The 26,385-nt window shown below is 48.7% G+C and overlaps 1 protein-coding gene and 1 non-coding gene across 2 annotated transcripts in view; one reads left to right on the forward strand and one right to left on the reverse strand.

Moving 5' to 3' along the window:
- Nucleotides 1-26,385, forward strand: part of OTOG (otogelin) — a 90,794-nt gene that overhangs the window by 43,081 nt on the left and 21,328 nt on the right. Inside the window, exons 28-38 of the mRNA XM_042959616.1 lie at nucleotides 578-694; nucleotides 1,743-1,899; nucleotides 4,658-4,684; nucleotides 7,160-7,327; nucleotides 11,401-11,679; nucleotides 13,612-13,729; nucleotides 14,393-14,472; nucleotides 15,037-16,832; nucleotides 17,711-17,879; nucleotides 18,190-18,335; nucleotides 18,949-19,038. Coding sequence (XP_042815550.1) covers nucleotides 578-694; nucleotides 1,743-1,899; nucleotides 4,658-4,684; nucleotides 7,160-7,327; nucleotides 11,401-11,679; nucleotides 13,612-13,729; nucleotides 14,393-14,472; nucleotides 15,037-16,832; nucleotides 17,711-17,879; nucleotides 18,190-18,335; nucleotides 18,949-19,038 — 3,147 coding nt within the window. The remainder of the gene's footprint in view (nucleotides 1-577; nucleotides 695-1,742; nucleotides 1,900-4,657; nucleotides 4,685-7,159; nucleotides 7,328-11,400; nucleotides 11,680-13,611; nucleotides 13,730-14,392; nucleotides 14,473-15,036; nucleotides 16,833-17,710; nucleotides 17,880-18,189; nucleotides 18,336-18,948; nucleotides 19,039-26,385) is intronic.
- Nucleotides 24,359-24,468, reverse strand: LOC122231622. The gene has a single exon (XR_006208879.1). It is a non-coding gene; the product is annotated as a small nucleolar RNA SNORD89 (small nucleolar RNA).

Here is a 26,385-nt window from a genome sequence, read left to right on the forward strand (position 1 = left end):
CGGTTTCTGTGGGTCAAGAGTCAGGGCAGGGCTTGACTCGGTTCTTTGCTTAGGGTATCATGGTCTGCTACCAAGGTGTTAGCCAGGGCTGAGCTCTCATCTCAGGTTCAACTAGGGAGGTATCTCCTTCCCCACCTGCTGGGGGGTTGTCAGTAGCATTCAGTTCCTTGCAGCCATAGGACAGAGAGCTTCAGTGGTTTTGCTAGCTGTTGGCTAGAGAGGACCCTCGGCTCCTAAAGACCACTCACCATTCTGGTCATGTGAGATTCCCCAACACAGTAGCTTGCTTCCTCACAGCCAGCAAAGGAGAGACTCCAGAGAGATGGGCTCTACCATCTAATGTAACATAAAAATGCAATCACATACACATAATCATGTCCATCCCATCACCTTAGCCTTCTTTTTTCAGCTTGAAGCCTTCATAAGTCCTTCCCACACTCAAGCAGAGGGGATTATACAAGGGCTTGAACCTCAGGAGTCAGGGACCATGGGAGTTAGTCTAGGAGTTTGTCCACCACACCAGGCAATAAGGCATTGTGGGGGTAGGGGGATCAACAGACGTGTCTTTGCCTCTCAGTGCCCAGATACCCTTGACCCCTGGGACACATGTGTCCTGAATCCTCTCCGGGAACCGTTTGCCAGAAAGGAGTGCAGCATTCTGCTCAGTGAGGTGTTTGAGACCTGCCACCCTGTGGTGAGTGGACCCCAGCCTCAACACTCCTGATTCCCTCCCCCACCTTCCCGGGATCCCTTCCGCTCTCAGAACCCCCGACTCCACAACCCATGCCTCAGAAGAGGCACCTCAGGTCTAGAAAGGAGATCCACCTCTGCCAATTCCCTGCCTCCAGCTAGCTCAGATGAGTCTGCCCTGTTTTCCCAGATTCCCAGATGACCCAGGACAGACAGCCAGACAAACAGCTTCCATGCCCCTCTTTTATTTCGAGAAAGAGAGTGGGAGAGGGGCAGATGGAGAGAGAGAGAGAATTTTCTTATTGTTTATTTATTTTGAAAGAGAGAGAGAGAATATTTTTTTATTGTTGAGAGAGAGAAAGAGAGGGTGCGTGTTCATGCGCATGTACAAGAGTAGGAGAGGGGAGAGAGAGAATCCCAAGCAGGCTCTGTGCTGTCAGCACAGAACCCCACACAGGACTCAATCCCACAAACCAAACCATGAGATCATGACCTGAGCCGAAATCAAGAGTGAGATGCTCAATGGACTGAGCCACCCACACACCCCTTCCATGCCTTTTTCAAACCTGTCTCAATCTGGCTCTGATGAGGAAGTCCTTCTGAACAGTGAACAAAAACCCGTTATGCTGTGGCATCGGCCCACTGCCTGTTCTGCCCTCAGAGGAGACAGAGGGGAGCTGGCGCTTAGCTTCGCATGGTCCCCTCCAGGGCTTTCAAGGCTGCTGTCGGGCTGGCCTTGGCTGTCTCTGGCCTTGGCTGGGAGTTCATACCCCACATCTGTTTCTCAGCCACATCCTTAGCCCCTGGATCCAATAGCATAGGTCTGGGGAAGGTGAGAGCCCAGTTCTCAAAAGTAGGATCTGTCTGGGCCATGGAGTTGTTTCCTTCTGAGTTGGCCACCTGTCTGCCCTCACCCCACCCAGGCAGCTCGCCCTGCCCTGTGGCCCCTTCATATCTGTACCACTCCCTAAGGCTAAGTGGCATTGGTTGAGTAGCTGAAGAGCTAACATTCAGGAGCTGTCCTCTGACCTCTGACTTCTGACCTCCCTTAGGTCGATGTCACTTGGTTTTACTCAAACTGCCTGACAGACACATGTGGGTGCAACCGGGGTGGTGACTGTGAGTGTTTCTGTGCCAGCGTGTCTGCCTATGCCCACCAGTGCTGTCAGCATGGGGTGGCTGTGGACTGGAGAACCCCACACCTCTGCCGTGAGTATCCAGACCAATCAGCCAAGGTAGGGAGTGGGGACCCCTCTGTGGGCAGGCCCGTGGGGCGCCATCACTCTCTAGTGGCTAGTGTTTATTGAGTACTTGGTATGTTCCAGGCACATCCTCCTCAGCTGGATACAGGTTTGCCTGTATCTTTCATTGAATTTTTGCAAAGCCCTATGAAGTAGGACCATTTATTCCTGTTTTACAGTTGGGGAGCAGGTTAGACAGAGGCAGAGATTAAGTAACATGCTCAAGGTCACATAGGTTAGTGGTCAATCCAGGGCTCATCTTCAGATGGTCTGGCTGCAGACCTGTGCCCTTACCCACTCTACCAGAGGAGCGAGGAGCCCCAGGTTTCAGACCCACAGCTGCCATTTGCAAGCTGTGTGGCCTTAACCATTTGCAAATGGCCTTAACAAGTCATTCAGCCTCTCCAGGGCTCAATTTTCTCATCTGAAAAGTAGGAATCGACCTGCCCACCAGCTTCATTGTGAGGATCAAATGGGACAGTGAATGTAAAAGCCCTTTGTCAGCTAACACACACAGGCCCCATCAGAGGCAGCACAAGACATCAGTTTATTTAGCGCAATGGTGGTCTGCAAACGCCCTGGGCTGTCTGCTCCTATCCTGTAAAAATATTTCCAGCATGCATGCATACATATACATAGATGCATGTACATAAATATGCTGTTAGTAGTGTAAATGTATGTCATACAGCAGATATAAAAGTGAATATTTTAAAAATTAAATAAAATATGTAGAAAGTTAAATTATTCATTAACTTATTTTTTATGATCTGTTCCTGCACACCAGTGATCTTCCTGGTGCGTTTATGCCTCACTTTGGGGTGCAGTGGTTATTACACAAGCCCTGGGGCCAGACTCTCTGGGTTAGCGGTCACCAAGTGGGGTGACCTGGGGCATGTTCTTCACACTCTGACTCGTAGTCGAGGGCTGAGGGAACCATACCTGCCTTGCAGGGTGCTGTGAGCTGTCAGTGAGATAACACATGTAAAGCCCTTGGCACAGTGCTCTATGCTATTACTGAGGTCGCTGTCATTTTTTATGGGGACATGGGGCCGGCATGTCCTGAGCCCTGAGAGCTCCAGGCAGGATGACTCTAGGAAGAAGATGGAACAGAATCCGCCTTTGGCCTCCCTTTTATCTGTCCATCTTCCTCTGGACCCTCCCACTGCAGATGCTCTGTGGATGCTCAGTGGTCCTCCCTCTATTCCTCAGATAAAAATCCTTCTTGAAAGAGAAGGGAACACATATTTACAAGTATCTGCTGTGTGCCAGGCCCTGAGCCATCTCCGCGTTAACTCACTTAATCTTTAGGGCTAGAGTGAAATAAAGGACACCTCACCTGGGACACAAGATTTAAGGGGCACCAAGATCTCAGTAATGGAGATAAGTCACATTTTAAGGTGATCGTTTTAAAAACTCAAACTTAATGCAAAACTCTCTTCGGCTTTGGTGAACAAAAAGTCAAAGTTTTAAGTAATGACAGGATCAATATTATTGATTTTCCCTTCTGCCTCAGGATCCAGTGTAGCTCGGCAAGGCACTGTCATTGATCCTGTCCTTATTTAAAATTTTTGATATTTTGTTTATCGTGGGTATTTTTGCATTAACTTCAAAAATTTTTAAACAGTGTGTTAAAATACTATATATCTTAATTACTGAGATTTTTGACGCCCTCTTACATTTTGCACCCAAGGTAAGCATTTGCCTTACCCTAGTCCAGACCTCACAAATCTATGGGGCAGATACTAGTGGTGGTCCCATCTTATAAAGTAGGGCATTAAATTTCAGAAAGGTTGAGTAACTTGTCCCAGTATGCACGGTTGAAGAGTGAGAGAGATGGAATTTGAACTCAGGTCTGACTTTTCCGGACTATCTCCCGCAGACCTGGTACACACTTGAAACCAGAGACTCTGAGATCTAATTCTCTAGTTCAATCTTCTGAGTCAACAAGTGAGGAGAAGTGGTTTCCCATAACCACATGGTGGGTCAATCTGACTGCTAGTGCTCTTTCTAGAGGTCAATGCCAAATGCAGTGGAGTTGGTGGCTCTCTTCAGACCATGCCTACAAGCGAGGAAGAATCCTCCTCAGCCTACCCAAGTGGTTCCTCATGGCCTTGCTTCTGGCTTTAGGTACCCCTGCAAGGTCCCCAGTTTACCCCAATGGACTAAAGAATCCAGGTCTCAGGTCCCAGGGCAATAGGCTGTGGTGCTGGGCTGGGCCACTAGAGGGTGCGCTGAGCACACACTTGGAAGAGCTTGTCAAAACCTGATGGAAACTACACCCAGGGACCTGAAGAAGCCTTGGATCTTAGAGGCCCCTGGTTCCCTTCCACCCAAGGTTCTTGAAATACCAATTTGTACCTTGTGTTTGTATTCCTCCAGGACCTGCTATAAGATTTCTTATTGGAGTTTCCACTTCTCGATTCTAACCTTGCCCTTTGGGACCACACAAAACACACCGTTCTGTCCAACATTCATTCATTCATTCATTCATTCATTCATTTGATGCATGCTGAGTGCCTACTCTAGGCCAGGCTTTGAGCTTTGTGCTGGGGGTACAGAAAGGAGCCATGGTATTTCCTACACCTTAAGATATATGAGTCCGGTGACCATGCCTAAATCTTGGAGTTTGGGAGGCAAGCTAAATCTGGGACAGCTGGGATTGCTAGGGGCCATGGCTCTGTCCATCTGTTCCAGGTTTCTCAAAAAGTCTTTTCTCTCTCTTTCAGCATATGACTGTGACTTCTTTAACAAAGGTAAGCCCGTCTTCCCCAAGTGGAGTCTGGGGGGCTGAGCCACTGCCAGCCCTGCCCTGATGCCATAATAGCATCAGCCATCCTGAGGCCCTGCTGGCCCCAGAATAGCTGTGACATGGGGCAGGGGGGGGAACCCCATCATGCAGGGAGAACCCAGACAGTGCAGAGACCCACAGGGATGCCCTGGAATTCTGTGCCTAGAAGTTCCTGCGGCCTTTGTCCATAGTCCAGGCTGGGCCAGCTTCCCAGGAGTTGTTCTCACCCAGGATAGCTTCACCAGGAAGTTAAAACCCTATTTGCACAGTGTGCCACCCTGTGGCCTTCACAGTCTAGTTCATCAGGCCCATGGAATATTGTCTTGGGTCTCCTGAAGTTTTGAGTGGCAAAGGCAAATTCAAACTGCTCTTTCTGAGGATGACTGGAGCAAAACCTATAGCTTGGCTTAGACTGTCAGATTCATCTTCAAATTTAGCCAAGGTCCCAGGGTACCAAGATATGCTCCAACTTCTGCATTAGGTAGGGTGAAAACACAGGTCATGACTAAAGACCCAAAGAAGGTTAATGTCCAGCATTAGAGCTCATTACTCAGTTTCATCACTAGGCTCATGGGCAATGGGGTGGGAAGTCAGATCTTGGCAGAGTTAGATGCTTCTCAGGTCCTTGGTATCATTCACATTTGACTTCTGGGCCCAGCTCCATTCTCTCCAGGTACCATGCCATGAGCAGGCCTATGTGGGTATAGGTCCAAGGCTTTGTCCTCAGTTTCCTGCATTATCAGATTTTGGTCTGTCCCGCTGGCAGAGTATAGCAAGTGAAATTGAGGGGGACAGACTAAAGACCAGGATACCAGTCAGGGGGTCTGCGAGAGGAGAGCTGGACCAGAGTAAAGCATGATAGTGCAGTGACTACAGGCCCTCCAAAATGTTAGCCCTTAGGGACTCCTGATGGCCAGAGGCTTCCTCCTGGCTATGAGGAATCTTTCTTTATAGGAATGAATCTGAAATAGGAGAATTGCAGTCCCTGGGACAGGCAAGGTCTGTCTGACATCAGGCAAAGACATTTCAGCAAGATAGCTCTGAGCAGAGTTTTCTCCCTTCTGTGGCATTTTCGGTGGCAGTAACTGGCAAAGGACAAGCTGTTTCTAGCATCCTCCGCCCACTCACCCACCCACCCATCCATTCCTTGCTCTGCTCTTCTACCAACATTTTCTTTGGTCCAGGCCCTTGCTGGGTGTTGAGGAATCAGTGGTCAATGAGGCCTGTCACAGTAGCGTGTTGGCCCATGCTGGCTCTCTAAAACCACTGTGTACTCCTAACTCCACATTCAGTCCATAGTTTGAAACTGACCACTGGCATGAGTATTCACGCCATGGAAATCAGCGAACGCTACAGATTGGGGTTTTGTTTGTTTGAAAGCTTATTGTCAGGCATTTAGTAGCACAGTGCTGCCTATTTCCCATCTGGTCCAGGAGACAGACGTGGACCCTCCATCATGAGCCTCATCATAAGAGCTGTGATCAGTGTGTGCCATACTCCGAGGGCTGGGGGAGAGCAGAGGAGGAGGGATGACGTTTGTGTGTGGCGGGAGAGGGTGCAGGGAGAGCTTCGCCAAGGAGGTGACATTTGAGCTGGGCCCCAAAGGTTGAGTAGGCGTTTGCCAGGCACAAAACAGGGAGGACTATTCTGAGTGGGCAGGACAGCATGAGGAGAGGCATGAGGTAGAACACAGCACGGCTTTTTCAAGGAAGAGCCAGAGAAGTTCAGTGTGGCCGGGCAAGGGTGTGAGGAGGTAGGCGGGGGTCCCTGAATTCAGTCTGGGCTCTTGGATTCTATGCTGACGGCAATGGGGAGCCATGGATGAGTCCCAGCAGGGAGTGTGACTAGAAAAGTGACTCAGACACCTGTGGGGAGGCAGCACTGGAAGCCAAGGGACACACCAGAGGCAGGGAAGTTGGTCATAAGATTATTGCCAGTTGTCTAGGAAATCCCATGGCCCTTTCCAACCTATACCAACAACTGTAGGCACCTAAGAGACACAAAAATGACACTTTGAGATAAGTAGGTAAACACTAATGTTGAGCCCAAGACTTCCTGGCCTTCCCTCAGGCCTTGCGTGGGCAGAGACCAGGTCTGATGTTAAGTATCAGAGATGACCCTGAATAGAGCAGTGGCTGTGGGACCGGCTCACGGAGAGACATTTGGTGGTGGTAGGTGGGCAGAGGTCTCCCATGGGTGGCCTTGTTCTCAGGCTTCTTGTGAAATTGTTCAGGCACTGTGCAGAGGGGCATTTCCCATCAGGGACTGACAGCCTGGAGTTTACTTCCCTTCTTGTGGAATCGAGCTCCCTGGGATCTGGGGTGAGGGAAGCGACCAAGAGTAGCTCTCTTGCACCCTCTCTTTTCCCCACCTTTGGCAGGATGGGAGGTGGGCAAAGGCTCAGGGAGGCAGGGCTCACGACTGGGCCCCTTCTCTCCAGCACTAGGTAAGGGTCCCTACCAACTGGCCAGCTTGGCAGGCGGCAGTGTCCTGGTGGCCACCAAGGCTGCAGGCGGTGCCATAGTCCTAGTGAGTGCAGAGGACGTGGCTCCAGGGGACATTGTGAACTTCCTGCTGACAGCTGCACTGTACAAGGCCAAGGCTCACGGTAAGGCCTATCTCTAACCCCACCCCGGCCCTTGGTGGAGGGAGGCAGTTGCCAGAGGAGGGGAGGATGTTGAGGCCCTAAGCAATCTGCAGTAGCTGAAGAAAAGTGGGGCTTGGACAGGTGCCCCTTTCCCAGTTGAGACAGCCTTTTGGGTCAGCCTGTTAGTCTCTTCAAAGAGGTACCTTCCCTCTTCTCCCTGGAAAAAACAGGGAGGCCAAGGTCCTGATGTACCTTTGTACCTTGCTTTACGTCATTGCCTGTCGTACTCCAGAAAACCCTGGTGGCGACAACTGCTACTTCCTCTCCCTCTCCTCCTCCCCTCCTTCCTGCCCTCAGTCCTCTTTCCCCTCTCCTCCTCCTCCTCCTCTTCTTCCCTCTCCACCCCCATCTTTTCCTGCTTCTCCTTCTCTTCCTCTTCCCTTCCATCCTTGAGACTGGATAGACTTCAAGTGCCAGAGGGGAGCTGGCTGAGGTACTGACTCCAAGGGGCTTTCTTCTGTGAATGGAGGCGCAGGCTCTTGATTTGCTCAGGTTACGATCCTGAATTCTGGGCTGGCAGGTTACACAGACTGGGACACACCTGGAACCAGCTGCAGCCTCCCAGGTCTCAGAAGGTCTGCAGACCGGACAAGCTTAGCTTTAGCGGGCATTGCCCTCCCTTAGGAGTTCGGTAATGTTTGAGGAGTGGCAGGAATCTTGCCTGGTGCAGAGAGACCCCTGGATGGTATTTTTGCTGGGCCCTGGGCCAGCCAAGGCCTCAGATGAACCAGTGCTAGGAAGTCTTTTCTTTGGCCATTTGTGTGTGTCCCCGTGTGCACGGTCACTGTGATCAGCATTTCTACCCCCGCATCCTGCTGGCCCCATCTAGTCAGTATCTTCCCAACCACAGGGATGGTCCATGCAGCCTGTCCTGGCATCAGCTGGAACCATGAACCAAGATGCTTCTCAGAGAGTCCATCCCAATCTAAGGATTTAAGTTCTCAGATTCTCAGGGTCTGCTGTTTATCTAGTTAGGAGAACCTTTCCCCACACCCTCATCCTTGCCTCCCTTCCTCATGCCCTCCCGCCCTTTCACTGGGCCCTATTCCCAGGCCAGACACAGAGCTGGGTGCTGGGGCATCAGGGATGGAAAAGACACATCCCTGCCCACCAGAAGTCCACAGTCCCATCCAGGAGACAGACATGACATGATCAAAGGCAGTTAACAATGTCTGTGGGAACACTTGGGAGAAGCCCCTAACGCAGTCTTGGGGAGTCAGGAGAGGCTTCTTAGAGTAAGTGGTGTTCCCTTGAGAGGTGGGAAGAAGCCAGAGAGGGACTTGTAAGCTGGGCTCAGGAGCTGGGCTTTTATTCTGAGGGCAGTGGGGAGCCATGGAAGGGCTTTCAGGAGGAGAGAGACACTCCAGCTCCTGCCCAGCCCCAGGCACAGCTGTGGGTGAAGTTCATGGGGGTGTGAGCCAGGGGTACAGTAGGAGGTGCCAAGAGGAATCACGTCACCGCACAAGGAAGCCTGGGACTGGGCCACCCACCACCACCCAAAAGAGAGCACCCCCTCCCTAAACGTTCCTAATCCCCAGGTCCGTGTGTGGTCCTATTTAAAGAATGGTGTCTTACAACCTTCTAGGTGCAGTAGGTCATCTACTTAGTGGGCACTTTCTGTTCTCCATTTAATATGTTAGTCCAGTAAGAAGTAGTCCAGAGGGGGTGATGATTTTCCAGTGGTTTTATGGGCATGTTAAGCAAAACCCCAGGGTAGCCTGTCCTTGAAGAACATCACTGTGGACAGGATTCCCCAGAGTGAAGAGGCTGTGAAGCCCAGCCTCCACCTCAGTCAGGCCTGGGTCTCCCGGGCAGGTGGGAGCAGGGCCCAGTAAGGACCCAGGTTCCCACACCTACCCTATCCTGTGCTCCTTCCCTTATACTGTACCCAGGGTACTGGACAGCAGAAGAGAATGTGCCTTCTAGGTGAGATCTGGGGCGGCTGCATGGAAGTGTCCTTTGAACTGGGCCTTGAATGGTAGAAAAGATTATGATGGGAAGAAATGGAGAGCAGAAAAAGTCACAGAGGGGAAGACTCAGCAATCATTCAGGCCTGAGCCTGTCACTCTTGGGAGTTTTGATGTCCTGTAGAATATATTAAAGGGACACAAGTCATAGCCTGGTGTATCACCGGGGAGGGTCGATTTGACTTGAAGATTTAGGGAGGAGGTTCCTTATTTATTAATAATAGTAGCTCACCCTGCTGTAGCACTTACCATGCGCTGGACACTATTCTCGGTGCTTCATACATACCAACTCATTTAGACCTCACAGCAGTTTTAGGAGGTAAGGTGCTGTTGTTTTCCCAAGTTACAGATGCGAGAACTGCGGCCCAGAGAAGTTAGGAAATTCACCCAAAGGTGCGTCACTCGTTAGTGACAGCAGCCAGTACTTCATCTGAACTGCTGTGCCATGCTGCCTCCCAAACACAGATGTAAAAAGAAATAAAATTGAGCGCCTGGGAGGTAGAAGTCACTTGAATGCTTCAGGTAAAACACAAGACTTTTTACCTCAGGGTCTGCATTCCAGTCTCTCCTCTGTTAAGAGGACTTAAATGGTTGAGAACTTTGATCTAGGCTGAGAGCAGCCTTCACAAAGAAGGAGGGCAAGTCCCCGAGAGGGAAAGTGCCTTTCCTGAGCCGAGAACAGGGCTGGGCTGGAACACAGCACCCTACCCCTCTGTGCTGCCCTGGGCCAGCTCCTGGATCCCATCCCTGGGGCTGACGGTGCAGAGGTTAAGATCCTGGGCTCTGGCCTTAGCCTGCCTGGGCTCCTAATCCTGCCTCCCTCGTCCACCATCGGTGTGACTCTGGGCCTCGCTTTCCTCATCTGTAAAATGGGAACAACAATATCATCTCCTTCTAACCTCTTATAGATTTTACTTGTTTATTATGTTTGTCCTCCTCCCACTTGAATATAAGCTCCATCCCGGCAGGGATTTTTGTTGGTTTGTTTTTTCTTTTCCCCGTTGTGCCTAGAACAGAGCCTGGCACATGAAGGGCCCTCAGAAAACATGAGCTGCTGAATGAATGAATTTGCCACCTCCCAGGGCGCTCTTGGAATTTAATAAACCAGCAGGTAGAGGGCTTGCTTAGCATTGTGTCTGGCACATAGGCATTGGTACATAGCAGTTGTTGTTATTACTGTTAACTATGAATCCTTCGTCCATGTGCCTCCTGTCTTCTCACAGCTGCTCAGGGAGGTGTAACAGGAGCTACATGGGCGGGAAGGGAAGACACACGAAGCCCCACGCTAGGTCTTTCACATACACTGTATTGTTTATCCCTCACAAGAGCCTAGGCACGTCAAGTCACTAGCCCACAAGGCAGCCGGCTGTGGCGGGCCGTGACTCCTGGACACCTGCTTGTGGATTTGGGGGCTGACAAAACCTGCAGGGCCCTGTGCAGGGGGTTATCCACCCAGAAACAAGCCCTACTTTCTAGAAATGGGCCTTTATGGACACTGGAGAGAGGACAGCGGAGACCAATCGTAGGACTCAGAGCAAGCCCCTTCTCCTCTCGGGTTCACTATTTTCCCATCTGTGGCTTGGACTCGACATACCCCTCAGTCTGCCAGCTCTGACCATCTGGGATTCTGTGTGAAGCAGGACCGAGGTGGGGTCCCTGAAACCTGGCAAATCCCCAAACCCCAGCCTGGCCAGTAGAATGTGACTCCTCCGGGGCGGCCGTTTCTGTCAGTCTATTCCCTGCTGCATCCCTAGCATCTAGAATTTCTCCTGGCACACAGAGTGTCCTCAAAATGTTTGCAGAGGGAGAAAGGAGGGAGGAGGGAAGGAAGGTGGGAGGAAGACACCTCCCCGAGGTTTGGCAGCTGGCAGCTTCTCTAACCTTCCACTTCCCTCAGGGAGAGGTGGTGTGCACAGAGGGGCAGCCAGCAGGCAGAAGTCGGTGGGCAGGCATGGAGGAGCAGGGCCCAGCTAATCCACAGGGCGTGTTGCTGTCCTGAGTCTCTGAGGTTCTGCGCCCCATCTGGACCCGTCTCTGCGCTCACCTTACCCACCTGGCTCTTTGCAGACCCGGACGTGGTATCCCTGGAGGCAGCGGACAGACCCAACTTCTTCCTCCATGTCACAGCCAATGGGTCTGTGGAGCTGGCTAAGTGGCAGGGCAACGTTGCCTTCCACCACCATGCCTCCTTCTCACTGCACCGGGGGACGTGGCAGGCAGGCCTAGTGGCCCTAGAGTCACTGGCAGAGCCTGGGTCCTTCCTTTATGTGTTGGGGCCCACGCTGGTCCTGCGGCTGTATGAGCACACAGAGGTGTTCCGCCGGGGCACGTTCTTCCGCCTTCTAGGTAGGTGTCCCCCCTGCCATCACCCTCAGCCCCTCATCAGACTGCCCTTCCCACCCTCTCGCACCACACCCTTCCAATCACCCTCAAGAGGCAGAATTCCCACTCTCCTGGCTCAGGGAGACCACCCTTGGGTGCTGCCCCTGAGATGGGATGTGGCCCAACCTCCATGTTGATGGCCTAGGGAGCCTGTGGGCAGTGGGGCTTGGGGCCCAGCCAGCTTCCTGGGTCCTGCCTACACCCACAGGCCGATTACATGGTCTAAAAATAGGGCAGCCTTTGTGGAAGGGAGGCAAGAAGTGCTCCTGGCCACAGCCTGCGTAGCCCACTGGCTCAGGTTTCTTGCTGATGGGGACACATGCTGGCCCTGTGCTTTCAAAGACTGCCCCCCTGGGGCACCAGGCTGAGGATCCAGCAGTCTCCCTCTCCCCCGTGGCAGTAATGGGGCAGCTCCACACCCTTTCTAGCGGAGACCAATAGGTTCCAGACCTTTGCCATCCCCCTGCCAGGTGGGTCTGCCCCCAAATGCTTGATCACTGCCTAATCCCTGGAGGAAGTGATCACAATTTCTCTACCACTTCAGGCAGACCTCTGTGTCCTGCATGTGGAGATGTATGTTTGTATCTGTGAGGGCACCTCATGCCACATGAATGGATCCATTTACATACATTCATAAATGTATCTCCAGCCAGCCTCCTCATTTATCACCTCCCCTACAAACCAGGCCTGGGCCAGCTCGTTGTTACATTCAGCGGTCATCTGTAGAGTCCACCAATGAACCCCACCCAGGACAGATTCATCACTGGCTGTAATGGCAGAGCTTGTGTCCCTTTCTGGAAGACAGAGTGGAATGAACGCAGGCTTTGAAGCCAGACAGCCTTGGGTTCAAATCCTGACCCTAGTTCTTGGCACTTGGAGGAGAGCTCCCCACCATCCAACTCTGTACAATGGGAATATTTGCCTCATAAAATTGCTGTGAGGATTGCTTGCATCTTGCGGGTTTTGCTCTAGGCCTGGCTTATAGTAGGTCCTCCCCAAATGTAGGGTCTCAGTTCAGGTCTTAAGGATCTTAGAAAAGCAGATTTTCTCCACAGTCATCAGCAGTGTGGGGAAAGGGAGTCGGAAAGGGGCTGCTCCCTCTGGCCTGTTGCAGATCCCACCCACATCTTCCTGCTCAAGCCATGGTTTCAGAGACCAGTCACTTCTGCTAAGATGGTCTGGGGTCTTGTCTGCCTCTGAGTCTCCCATTGCCCAGACTTCCTCTGAGGATTCCTCATCTGTCACACTGGCCACAGGACATTTTCTGAGGAAATCTCTTCCGGGAGAGTTTAATTTTCCCAGCATCTTCTGTGCCTCAGTTTCCTCACCCATAAAATGGGGGGTAAAGATAGTGCTACGTCACAGGATTTTTGTGGGGAAATACTTGTGAGATGTTGAATGTCACATTTGGTGCTGTTCAAGAGTTGGCTGTTGTTTTTGTTATTATTACTATTAATAGCCACCAAGGTCCCAGGGGTGCAGAGCAAGCCTGGCCATCAAGGTCCCAGAGGGGCAGAGCAGCCTTATGGGGAGATCAGAGGTCCCAGCCTTCTCTTTGGCTAACCCTCAAAGCCCAGCTACAACTGCCTGCTCTATAGTGCCCTGCCCTGGGCTTCTTAGCCCCTACACCAAACTCCCAGAGCCCTATCCCAAAGATCCCCCAGGCACCGACCCCGACTCTCAGGAATACAAACTTCCCCTTAGGTTGACTTTTATTTTAGTATATGCTGTCTTATTTTATTTTTCTTTACTTTTCCTACATGCGTCCATTTGTCTCTTCCATGCAGCAGGGTGGGGATGGGCTGAGCTAGGATTACCTCTGTGTTCTGTCACCTGACCCTGAGCTGGTGCCCAGTCTCACTCAGTCTCAGCACTTGGGGCGGGTTGCCTTTCCAGATGCCAAGCCCTCAGGGGCTGCCTACCCCATCTGTGAGTGGCACTACGATGCTTGTGCCAGCCCCTGCTTCCGAACCTGCCGGGACCCACAGGCAGCTAGCTGCCAGGATGTGCCCAGGTGAGGGGGTATGGAGTCAAGGTGTATACATCACTGATTTGAGCACACACACGTGTAAATGGGCATGTAGTCTGACGGCATAGGCATGAGCACGTCCTGAGGTGTATATGTGTGCTTCCACATACTTGTGAATGCATGTTTCGTGTGCCGTGTGTATGGGGACGTGCGTATCAGAGCAAACCTGACTTACGCGGGTATGTGTGAATATTGATTTGTGCATGATGTGCATAGAGCTGGGCCCTGTGTGTGTCTGTGGGCTCTACGTGTATGTGCATGTATGTGAGATGCATGTGTCTGGATGTTGGTGCAGCTGTGTGTGCGTGAAGGTGTATGCGCTGATGTTTTGACATTCTGTGTGAATGCTTTCGAGTCTTGCTGGCGTAACAATGTGCCTAAATGCAGACACTTGTGAGCATGTGTGAGTGTGTGCACAAGTATGTGCATAACCAGGCCTTTTTCGTGTTTCCCTCTTGGTCTGAGGAGAAGGTGTGTGCAAAAGTGTTCAACATGCATGTTTGGGTATATGTGCTCCTGTACACAGTGTCTCTGGAGGTTCATGTCATGTGTGCCATAAGGAGGGATGAAGCGGTGCTCAATCTTAGTGAAAAGAGTCGATGCCCTTCATATTTCAGACTGCTAACTGGCTCCCTGCTCTGTCTTCAGGGTAGAAGGCTGTGTACCTGCATGTCCCACCCCCAAGGTCCTGGATGAAGTCACACAGAGATGTGTCTACCTGGAGGACTGTGAGTGGCCTAGATTTCTCATCCCCCCCCCCCCCACTCAGATTTCCTGTAAATCTCCACAGTCGCCTTGCAATCATGCCCAGAGCCTCCAGGTCCCTGAAGAAGCAGCATCAGTATTGGGGCCTCTGGAAGAGACCCTGGAGTAGGCAGGGACCTCATTCAGTCCATTCTCCCCATGGTACAGAGAGAAAAATGAAGCCCAGAGTGGGGAAGGGACTGGCTTGAGATCAGGCAGTAGGAACATGGTACAGACAAACTTAGGCCTGAGGTCTGTTGGCTCTGAGCTCAGGTTTTGGGGCAAGAGTCCAAGGTTTGACTTTGGACTTGAATCCAAGCTCAAGTATGGGGCAGAGTCCAGACCTGCTGACTTCTGGGAGTCATCCAGTGCCATGCGGCAGAGGCCCCTGGGTTGGTCAGGCAGCCTGGCTGGACATTGGAAGCTGCCTTCCCCCATGTTCACCTGAATCGCTGGTTCCAGAGCCCTGTTTTTTTTTTAACATCCCTGCCCAGTGAAGACTCCCGGGGGCAACAGGCACTTCTGAGCTTCTTCTCTCTCTGCCCCAGGTGTGGAACCCATGGTTTTGGGTCCCACAGAACCTCTTGGCAATGAGACCCTGCCTCCCAGTCAAGAGCTGCCCACTCCCAGTGACAAGGAGCTGCAGTTTCCACAGGAAGCTCCCGGGGGCCCCTCCCACAAGCCAGCACTCACTCCAGCTGCCCCACTCACCACAGCCCTGAACCCACCCTTGGTAGCTACTCAGGGGCCAATGCTGTCTCCAGGCCCCACACAGCCCACTCTGCAGCAGCCGCTGGAGGTCACTGCATCTAACCTCCCTGTCCGCCCCACAGAGGCCCCGGCCAGCAAGGGAGTGACTGCCAGCCACCTGGCTACCTCCCCTGCCCCAGAATCCTCATCCCTCTCCCTTTCGCAGCAGACTCCCACTCCTAGCATAGGACCAAGTGCTATGAAGACGACTAGGGTGACTCTGACCTTTGCAGGGAGCCCCAACATCACAGTCTCCTCCCGGTCACCCCCTGCACCTCGCTTCCCACTCATGACCAAAGCTGTGACGGTCCCAGACCCTGGCTCCTTGACTATTAAGACCACGCCCCTCCAGCCCTTCCCAAGCCTAGAGTTGCCTGCAAGTTCCCCCTCCAGACCTGTGGCTTCCCCTGCAGTGACCTCCAGGCCCCTCACTTCCTCGGGATCCCACAAGGCTTTGCTGACACCTGCAATAACAGAGGCCACGAACAGGACAGGGATCCCTCAGCCCATGCAGGCCCAGAGCGTTTCTAGTCCCAGCAGCCCCCTGGCTGAGGCTAGAACAGAAGCAGAACAGGTTCCTGTTAGTCCTCTGGCAACCAAGAGAGTAGAGATGGAGCCACCGACAGAGAAGCAACCTGGGCCCGGCCAGCCCCCGGGTATCCCACCATCCTCACTTCCAAGCCCCTTCCCCACTGCCCCACTCCACCCTGCCTGGCACACCACCACAGCCACCAGGCTTCCAGCTCCACCCCCGAAGACTCCAGCTGCCACCAGCCAGTCCACAGTTGCTCACGGGCTGGGGATCACACCCTTCGTGTCTCTGGACTCAACTCGGCCACCCCAGCTCCTCTCTGGCCTGCCTCTTGATACCAGCCTGCCCTTGGCCAAGGTGGGCACATCTGCCCCAGTGGCCACGCCCGGGTCCAAGGGTTCTGTCACCACCCCTGTGCTCCCACAGCAGCAGGCCACATCTCCTCCTATGGCCACAACTCCACCTGCTCAGACATTCAGCTCAGCACCTCCTCTCACCCCCGCTGTGGGCCAGGTAGACCTGCCCCATCACATAACCCCTCAGGCAGTAGGCACGGCACCAGGCCTGTTTCTGGGAGCCACATTGCCAGCCTCTGGAGTCGTGGCCATGGCTGAGGGGGCAGCCTCTACAGTATCTGTTGCCCCACAAAAAAGCACCGCAGAGAAGATGGCCATCCTATCCAAGCAAGTGTCTCTGCCCACCAGGATACATGGCTCTGCCCAGGGGGGGCCCACAGAACTCACACCTGCTGTGGCCCACACTCTTGCTACCTTGGCACCTGAGGCTGACGTCCCCTGGGCCGGCACAGTGCCACTGGTGCCTACATCCTATCCCCTGAGCCGAGTCTCGGCCAGGACCGCCTCCCGAGAGAGCGCACTGGTTCTGCTCCCTCAGCTGCCCGAGGCCCATGGAACCTCGGCTGGACCTCGGCTCCCAGCAGAGCTGGAGGCAGAGGCCACCACCAAGCAGTCTGGGCGCTCGGCCCCAGCCCAGAGCATCGCAGCGAGTTCGGCAGAGACCTTGACAACCACCACTGAGGACAGCACATCTGCCACCTGTGTCGTGAGTGACTTGTCAGGCCCCCCATATGTGGACACTCCATGTGTCTCTCCTCCTGTGCCCCCTGGCTGGGACACCATCATACCGTTACATTCCTCATGGCCTGCTCCTGCTTCTCCTTCACTGGCTGCCAGGCTGAAAGATGGGGCTTCAGTCACCCCCCTCACCCTTGCCCCACACTCTGGAGCCTGACAGGTTCTCCAGTCTCCTCTGGGCCCCCGATGTCATAGCAGAGTCCGACCATTCCCCTAGGGCTGATTGGATGACTTAGCATGACATCCAGAGCATGACGACACGGGTGTGCTAGCATGTGTCTGTTTGTGTCTATGGAGCTACATGGAACTATGTGTGCATAGTGTATGTGTGTGAGACTCAGGGTGAGCCCTCATATGTCAGTGTGTGTGTGTGTGTGTGTGTGTGTGTGTGTGTGTGATATTTGGTGTCACAAGACAGTGTGTGTGCATTTGCAAGAAAGAGAGATAAAGCAAGATTGTGTGTGAGTGTGTGTGTGTGTGTGTGTGTATGTGTGTGTGCATGCATGGGTATGCTCGGGTTTTTCTGAGTCTAAGCTAGTGTGTCTGCACATCTGTGTACCTGGAGCTCTCTGCAAGGGCCAGACAGATATGCAGAGGTCTCTGGGAGTCAGTTCCCCGACCCCCAATCTCATGCTCAGCCCATCCCCAGGCCCCTGATGGGTATGTTGGGTGCGTGGAGAGTAAGGACACCACTCCCTAGTAGTCTTACTTCTGGGTCCCCTGACCTGCTACAGTCTACATTGGAAAGGATCTTATTGCCCTTAGGCTTGAGGGTTGGGGTGGGGGGAATGAGTGGCTGTGGCACTAGGCTGGGCACTCACGCTGTCCCTCCACCCTGTGCCCCAGCCAATCGCTGAGCAGGACTGCGTCCGCCACATCTGCCTGGAGGGCCAGCTGATCCGAGTGAACCAGTCCCAGCACTGTCCTCAGGGCGCCAAACCCCCTCGCTGTGGGGTCCTGGGCTTCGCAGTGAGGGTGGGCGGGGACCGCTGCTGCCCCGTCTGGGAATGTGCCTGTGAGTCCTGGGATGCACCTGATCCTCCCCCAGTGTGACCTCGGTCCCTTACCTGTGTGCTCCTCAGCCTTAGGGTAACCCTGACCTGACTGCATTCTCCTATGGGACCTCTTGTCTCCGTGTGACCCCTGACCTGGCAGATTCCCTACTCTTGCAACCTCATCTCTGTGATGCCTGCTCTGAGTGGCTCTCCAGTCCCCAGGGCCTCTCCATCACCCAGGAAAAGGCCAAGAGGCCTGCCCTTTGTTCCTGGGTGGCCTTGGCCCCCAGAAGCATCCATCTATTCTTCTCATCCCTGCCCCTCCCCCAGGCCGATGCTCAATCTTCCCTGACCTAAGCTTCATAACCTTTGATGGGAGCCACGTAGCCCTGTTCAAGGAGGCCATCTACATCCTCACCCAGAGCCCCAACGAAATGGTCACCGTCCATGTCCTTGACTGCAAAAGTGCTAACCTGGTGACTTCCCCCTACTTCCTTTCCTTCTGGGGCCTTGGGATTGACTAGGTTTGGAAGGGAGATTGAGCGGTGAATTGGGTTTTGAGGGATGCCGGAGTTGAGGACAGATGTGTAAACCCCTACAGTATTTCCCTCTGTCAAGGGTCTCCTGGAAGGGATGTGCGGGGAAAGGGTAAGTGGGGTGCACCACCTCCTGGCCCTTCCTGGGGCCTGTGCCATTCCCAGCTTGTCCCAGCTGCCCAGGCCGATGTGGGAGGCACTGAAGTGTAGAGAAGTGGGGATGCCACTCCAGGGCCTGAGGTCAAGAGTGCTGGCTGCAGAGAATCACCTACTAGGATATCCCCATGAGCCAGGTGGAAGGAGGCAGGGTATTTTTTGTTTGTTTTTTCTTCTTCTGCTTCTTTTTTTTTTTTTTTTTTTGGTTGGGTTTACAGGAGGTCAGGTAGAACCAGACATGTTCCATGGGATTTTGTGCACCATCTGCACAGCCCCAGTGAGTGCTCCTGGCATATTGGGGGGGGGGGGCCAGGAAAGTGTGCTCACAATGGCTCACCAGGAGAAGCAGACAACAGGCCTGGACTCCAAGCTGATGAAGGTTGGGCTCTCTCTGCAGGGTCACCTAAACTGGCCCCCGTTCTGTCCGGTGATGCTGAATGTGACTCACTCGACCCATCAGGTCACCATCGATCGTTTCAACCGGAAGGTGAGTGCATCAAAGAGCCAGTATTCCTAGGGCAGCAATCATGGGGACAGAGGAGGGGTCTTGAGGCTTGTCCGTGATTGGGGGCAAGAGTGGGCAGGAACTCGAATGGAAAAGTTATATTTGAAAGTGACTTAATTAAAACATTTGTGGCCACTCTAATGTCAGGGGAGCACAGGTACTGGGAGGAATATTGTAAACGAGAGGAAGTTAGAATGGCAAGAGAGAGAGTGACCTTAAATGATTGTGGTTAAAGTATCTACTTCAGCAGTTTTTATAAAAATATGTGGCCATGTGCAAGTTTTATATAAATATATGGCGATGTTTTTCTAAAAATATATATTTCTAGAGCCCCTTCTGAGAAAGGGACTATATAAGTGAGGAGCCCTGATTTTAAGCTTCATTAGTTTCACACTAAGCCCACCTCTGCCAAGGAGCTGGCGTTCAACAGCAGCCCACTCTGTGTGGTACCCTCCCAAGGGTCTGCTTTGCTCCTCCCAACAGGTGGGTCAGAGGGGCTGATGTGTGTCCTCCTGTGGTCCTGACTCTCCCCACCCATTCCTGAGCCAAGACCTGCAGCCCTCCTGTTGGAATCTGCCCTTGAATGCCAGACTTAGGGCCGCCACACCCTCTGAAGCTCTCAGGAACCGGAGAAAACTCCTTGGGTTTTATCCCTTAGGTTTTTAAATGTTTCCATTAAAAGAAATTTGAGGTATAACTTACCTACAGTAAAATTCACCCTTGTTAGTGTGCAGTTCTATAAGTTTTAACAAACACCCACAGTCTTGTAACCACCACCATAATCATCACCCCCAGTCGTTGCCCTGTGCCACTTTGTTGTCAACCTCTCCCACCTGCTGACAACCGCTGCCTTCTGTCCCTATACTTTTGGCTTTTCCAGAATGGCATATGCAGGGAACCAGAGTATACGGTGAGATTCTCCCCCATGGCATGTATCAGTAGTCTGTTGATTGTTATTGTTGTAATATTCTGTCATACGGATGTGCCACTATTTGTTTATCCGTTCGCCAGTTGAAAGACATTTGGGCCGCTTCCAGTTTGGGGTGCTAACAAATAAAGATGCCTAAGCATTTGTATAAGGTTTTTTAAATTGAAGTATAGTTAGCATATAATGTTATATTAGTTTCAGGTGTACAACATAGTGATTCAACAATTTCATACATTACTCAGTGCTCATCAGTATAAATGTAGCTGCCACTTGTCACTGTATGTGATTACAACATTATTGACTGTATTCCTTATGCTGTACTTTTCATTTTCATGACTTATTTATTTTATAACCGGAAGTTTGTACCCCTTAATTCCCTTTATCTATTTCACCCATTCCCCCACCCACCTTCCCTCTGGCAACCACCAGTTTGTTCTCTGTATTTAAGCCTGTTTTAAATCTGTTTTTTTTTTCTTTCTTCCTCTCTTTCTCTCTTTTTCTGTTTCTTTCTTTCTTTCTTAGTTTCTTTCTTTATTCATTTGTTTTGTTTTTTAGCTTCCACATTTAAGTGAAATCATCATGCACCATTTGCTTCTGTGTCTGACTTATTTCACATAGCACGGTACCTTCTAGGGTCCTTCCATTTTGCCGTAAATGGAAAAATTTCATTCTTTTTTTTTTTTAATTTTTTTTTAATGTTTATTTATTTTTGAGACAGAGAGAGACAGAGCATGAACGGGGGAGGGCCAGAGAGAGGGAGACACAGAATCTGAAGCAGGCTGCAGGCTCCGAGCTGTCAGCACAGAGCCCGACGCAGGGCTTGAACTCACGGACCGCGAGATCATGACCTGAGCCGAAGTTGGCCGCTCAAACGACTGAGCCACCCAGGCGCCCCATTTCATTCTTTTTTATGGTTGAGTAATAATTGTGTGTACACACACACACATATATGTATGTATACATAAATCTTATTTATCCATTCATCTATGGATGGACACTTGGGTTGTTCCCATATCTTGGCTATTATAAATTATGCTGCTATAAACATAGGGGTGCGTATATCTTTTTGAATTTTTGTTTTCTTTGGGTGAACAGCTGGTAGTGGAATTACTAGATCATATAGTATTTCTTTTTTTTTAATTTTTTAAAATGTTTGTTTATTTTTGAGAGAGAGACAGAGCATGAGCAGGGAAGGGGCAGAGAGAGAGGGAGACACAGAATCCGAAGCAGGCTCCAGGCTCTGAGCCATCAGCACAGAGCCCGACGCAGGGCTCAAACTCACAAACCATGAGATCATGACCAGAGCAGAAGTCGGACACTTAACTGACTGAGCCACCCAGGCACCCCAATCATATAGTATTTCTATTTTTAATTTCTTAAGGAACCTCCATAATGTTTTCCACAGTGGCTGCACCAATTTACATTACCAACAGCACACAAGGGTTCATTTTCCTTCACATCCTCAGCAACACTTGTTATTTCTCATCTTTTTGATTCCAGCCATTCTGACTGGTATCAGGTAATCTCTTGTGGTTTTGACTTGCAGTTCCCTGATGATTAGTGATTTTGAGTACCTTTTCATGTGTCTGTTTGCCATCTATATGACTTCTTTGGAAAAATGTCTATTCAGGTCCTCTGCCCATTTTTTAGTTGGATTATTGTGGTCTTTTGGTGTTGAGTTTTTAAGTCATTCTAACAGATGTGTAATAAGATCTCATTGTAGTTTTAATTTGCATTTCTCTAATTGCTGATAATATTGAATATATTTTCATGGGTTTGTTTTCCATGGTATATCCTCTTTGGTGAAATGTCTGTTCAAACCTTTGCACGTTTTAAAGATTGTGTTGTCTGTTTTATTGAGTTTTGAGAATTTTTTGTATTTTTTTGGATACAGGTCCTTTATCAGATATAAGTATTATCTTCCAGTCTGTGGCACATTTTTTCATTCACTTTCAAGTGTCTTTCAAAGAGCAGAAGTTTTTAATTTTGCTGGAGTCCAGTTTATCAGTTCTTTCTTTTATGGATCATGATTTTGGTGTTCTAACAAACTTTTGCTTAATGCAAAGTCTCAAGGATCTTCTCCTATGCTTTCTTCTAGAAGTTTTATAGCTTTAGGTATTACTTTAAAAAATTGTTTAATGTTTATTTTTGAGAGAGAGACAGAGTGCAAGTTGGGGAGGGGCAGAGAGAGAGGGCTGAAGCAGGCTGCAGGCTCTGAGCTGTGAGCACAGAGCCTAACATGGGGCTTGAACTCATGAATGGCAAGATCATGACCTGAGCTGAAGTTGGACGTTCAACCAACTGAACCACCCAGACGTCTCTAAATTTTTAAAAAATATTTATTTATTTTGGGGGGGGAGGCGCAGAGAGAGAGAGAGAGGGAGAGAGAGAGAATACCAAGCAGTCTCCTCACTGTCAGCACAGAGCCAAATGTGGGGATCGATCTCACAAACTGTGAGAGCATGACCTGAGACAAAATCAAGAGTTGGACGCTTAACCAACTGAGCCACCCAGGTGCCCCTAAGTAGTAGTTTTAAGTATATGCTACATTTTAGTCAATTTTTATAAATGGAGTGAGGTATGGGTCAAGATTCTTTTTTTTTCTCGCATATGGACACCTATATGTTCCAGCACCTTTTTAAATTTTTTTTTTAACGTTTATTTATTTTTGAGACAGAGAGAGGCAGAGCATGAACAGGGGAGGGGCAGAGAGAGAGGGAGACACAGAATCTGAAACAGGCTCCAGGCTCCGAGCTGTCGGCACAGAGCCCGACGTGGGGCTCGAACTCACGGACCGTGAGATCATGACCTGAGCCGAAGTCGGACGCTTAACCAACTGAGCCACCCAGGCGCCCCTCCAGCACCTTTTTAAAAAAGATTATCCTGCCTCCATTTTGCACTTTTGTCAAAAATCAACTGACCATTAATGTTTGAGTTTATTTCTGGACCTTTAATGTTGTTCCATAAATCTATATATCTATCTTTTCACCAGTGCCACACTGTCTTGATAACTGTTACTTCTTATTAAATTTTTATTAAAATCAGGTTGTATGAGTCTTCCAACTTTCTTCTCTTTCAAAATTATGTTGGCTATTTTAATTATTTCATCTTTCTATATAAAGTAGTTTTCAGTATAAGAATCTTGAACATATTTTGTCAGATTTATCTCTAAAATTTTCATATTTCTGATGTTATTGTAAATGATTCTGTTCTTTTTATTCACTTTCCAATCGCTCATTGCTAATATATATACATACAATTGATTTTTGCATCTTTTAAAAAGTGTTTGCCGTTGGGTTTTCATTTAGCTGTTTATATGTACACATGAGTTTTACATTGATCTCATATCTTGCAACCTTGTTAAACTCACTTATTAGTCCTTGTAAATTCTTCTAGTTTTTCTACATAGATGTTTATGTCTTTTCTAAATAGAGACGATTTTATTTCTTCTTTTCCAGTGGGTATTTTTTAAATTTATTTTTCTTGCCTATTGCATTGGTTAGGACCTCTAATATGATGTTGAATAAGAGGGATTGAGCACTGACATCCTTGTCTTGCATCTGGTCTTAGGGAGAAGGCATTCAGTCTTTCACTATAAAGCACAAAGTTAGTTGTAGGTCTTTTATAGATATCCTTTATCTGGTGAAGAAAGTTTTCTCCTATTTGTAGTTTGCTGAGAGTTTTTATTACTGTAAGCAGATGTTGAATTTTGTCAAAGCTTTTCACTACATTTATTGAAATAATCATATTGTTCTTTTTCTTTAGACTTTCTGCCCTACCCCCAAATCACAGTATTGCTGTTTACTTAAAAAAGGAAAGATTTTCAAATTTGCTTTAAATAAATAGCTTACAAATAATAGTAGTTATATTTAGAGAACATTTTATGTATATAAAAAAACCTCTGAGTCAAGATTTACATTTACAACATCAGCAAAATCTTCTTCATTAAATATACTTAAAAGTAGAAGACAGTTTTCCTGAGAAAGAAGCTATAATCCTAGATTCAATAACCATGCAATCAACTTCTACGTGTCATCAGATGAGTTCAATTTAACTGTCATGTTAAAAAAAATCAAATTCTCCAGATTTTCTAGTTATCATTTCTAGCTTAATATCTTAAAATCACCTGCTTTTGAAGGTTCTATTATTATGATAACTTTTACGATTGTAGCAGTCCTGGATTTGGCAAGTGTATTGAAAAGTACACAGAGAGGTATTCACTGCTTCTTTAAGCCACAGTGTTGTTTGAGGTTCCCTGATTATGTTTTCTTAACTGATTATTTTTCTTAAATTTGAGCTCTCTATGGGAATGCCTTTTTTGGCCATACCTGTTTGGAAAGCTTCCCCAACGTACGAAGGTTCAATCCTGTGATTACTGAGGTCAGACCAGTGGTTCACATCTGAAGATATTCTCATCGTGCACCCACAAAGAGCAGCTGGGAGAGGCATTGCAATTTGGCCTTTTATTGTAATCATTCCTCAGACTATTTTTTTTTAAAGATTTAACTCTTTTAGAGCAGTTTTAGGTTCACAACAAAATTGAAAGGAACACATGGAGATTTCCCATATACCCTCTGTACCCACACATGCATAGCCTCCCTCATTACCAGCCTCAATCACCAGAGTTCATTTGTTACCAAGGTGAATGAATCTATATTGACACATCATCATCACCTGAAGTCCATAGTCTACCTACCTCAGGGGTCACTCTTGGTTTTCCACACGGGTTTGGGTACATATGTAATGACATCTATCCATCATTATAATATCATCCAGAGTATTTCCACTGGTTTAAAAATTCTCTGTGCTCTGCCAGTTGGTCGCCAGCCCCCACCCAACCACTGATTTTTTTTGTTGTCTCCACAGTTTTGCTTTTCCAGAATGCCACAGAGTTGGAACCATATAGTATGTAGCCTTTTCAGATTGATTTCTTTCACTTAGCAATATGCATTCAAGGTTCCTCCGTGGCTTTTCATGGCTTGATATCTCATTTCTTTTTACCACTGAATAATATTCCATTGGTCTTCTTTAGACGATTAACGTGTTGAATTACTACGATTTTCAAATGTTGCACTAGTGCTGCATTCCTGGAATTAACTTTATTTGGTTGAGATATATTAGCCTTGTTATATGTTGTTGGATCTTCATGGAGTGTATTAGTCTAAATTTTCTTTTCTTGTAATGTATTAGTTTAGTTTTGGTATCAGAGTAATGCCGGCCTCAATAATGAATTAGAAGTATTCCCCCTCTTTAATTTTCTGAAAAAGTTTGTGTATAATTGGTAATTTTCATATTTTTCCTTAAATATTTGGTAGACTTCAACAGTGAAGCCATCTGGGTCTGGAGTTTTCTTTGGGGGAGGTTTTTAAGTACATATTCAATTTTTTAAAATGATATAGGGCTATCCTGGTTACCTATTTTTTCTTTAGTAGGCTGGGGTAGTTTTCATTTTCACAGAATATGTCCATTCTATCCACGTTGTCAAATTTCTAGGCATTAAGTTGTTCATCGTACTCTTGCTATCCTTTTAGGATATCCTTGCTATACCATAGGATCTGTATCCATGTACCCTGTCTCATTCCTGATATTAGTAATTTGTGTCTTTTCTCTTTTTCCTCACCAGTCTGGCTAGAGTTTTGTCAGGTTTATTGTTTTTCTCAAAGAATGTTTTTATTGGTTTTCTCTGCTGTTTTTCTGTTTTCTATTTCATTGATTTTTGCTCTTATGTCTATTATTTTATTCCTTCTGATTCCTTTGGGTTTAATTTACTCTTTTTTTTTTTTCTAGTTTATTAAGGTTATAGCCTAGGTCACTGATTTGAGACCTTTCTGCTCTTTCTAATATAAGTATCTAGTGCCACAATTTTCCCTTTAGGTCTGATTTAGCAGCATCTTACAAATTTTGATATCTTGTATTTTCATTTTCATTAAGTTTAAAATACTTTAAAATTTTCCCTTTGATTTTTGTTTAATCCATGGGTTATTTACAAGTGTTTTTCTTTAGTTTCCAAATATTTGGTGATTTTCCAGATACCTTTCTATTACTGATTTGTAATTTAATTTCACTGTGTTCAGAGAACATTTAATCTAACTTTGACCTTTTTAAATTTAATGAGACTTGTTTTATGTACCAGAATACACTCTATCTTGTAAATGTATATTCTCTTGTTGAGTGGAGTATTCTGTGAATGTCAGTTAGGTCAAGTTGACTGATAGTGTTGTTCAAGTCTCTACATCCTTACTCATTTCCTATTTGTTCTATCAATCATTGAAAGAGAAGATGTTGAAATTTCTGACTAAAGTTGTTGATTTGTCAATTTTTCTTTGGAGTTTTATCAGTTTTTTATTCACCTATTTTTAAATTGTTATTTGGTGCATAATACTTAAGATTGTTATTCCCTC

The sequence above is a fragment of the Panthera tigris genome, chromosome D1 (assembly GCF_018350195.1).
Source record: "Panthera tigris isolate Pti1 chromosome D1, P.tigris_Pti1_mat1.1, whole genome shotgun sequence".
Taxonomy (NCBI): domain Eukaryota; kingdom Metazoa; phylum Chordata; class Mammalia; order Carnivora; family Felidae; genus Panthera; species Panthera tigris.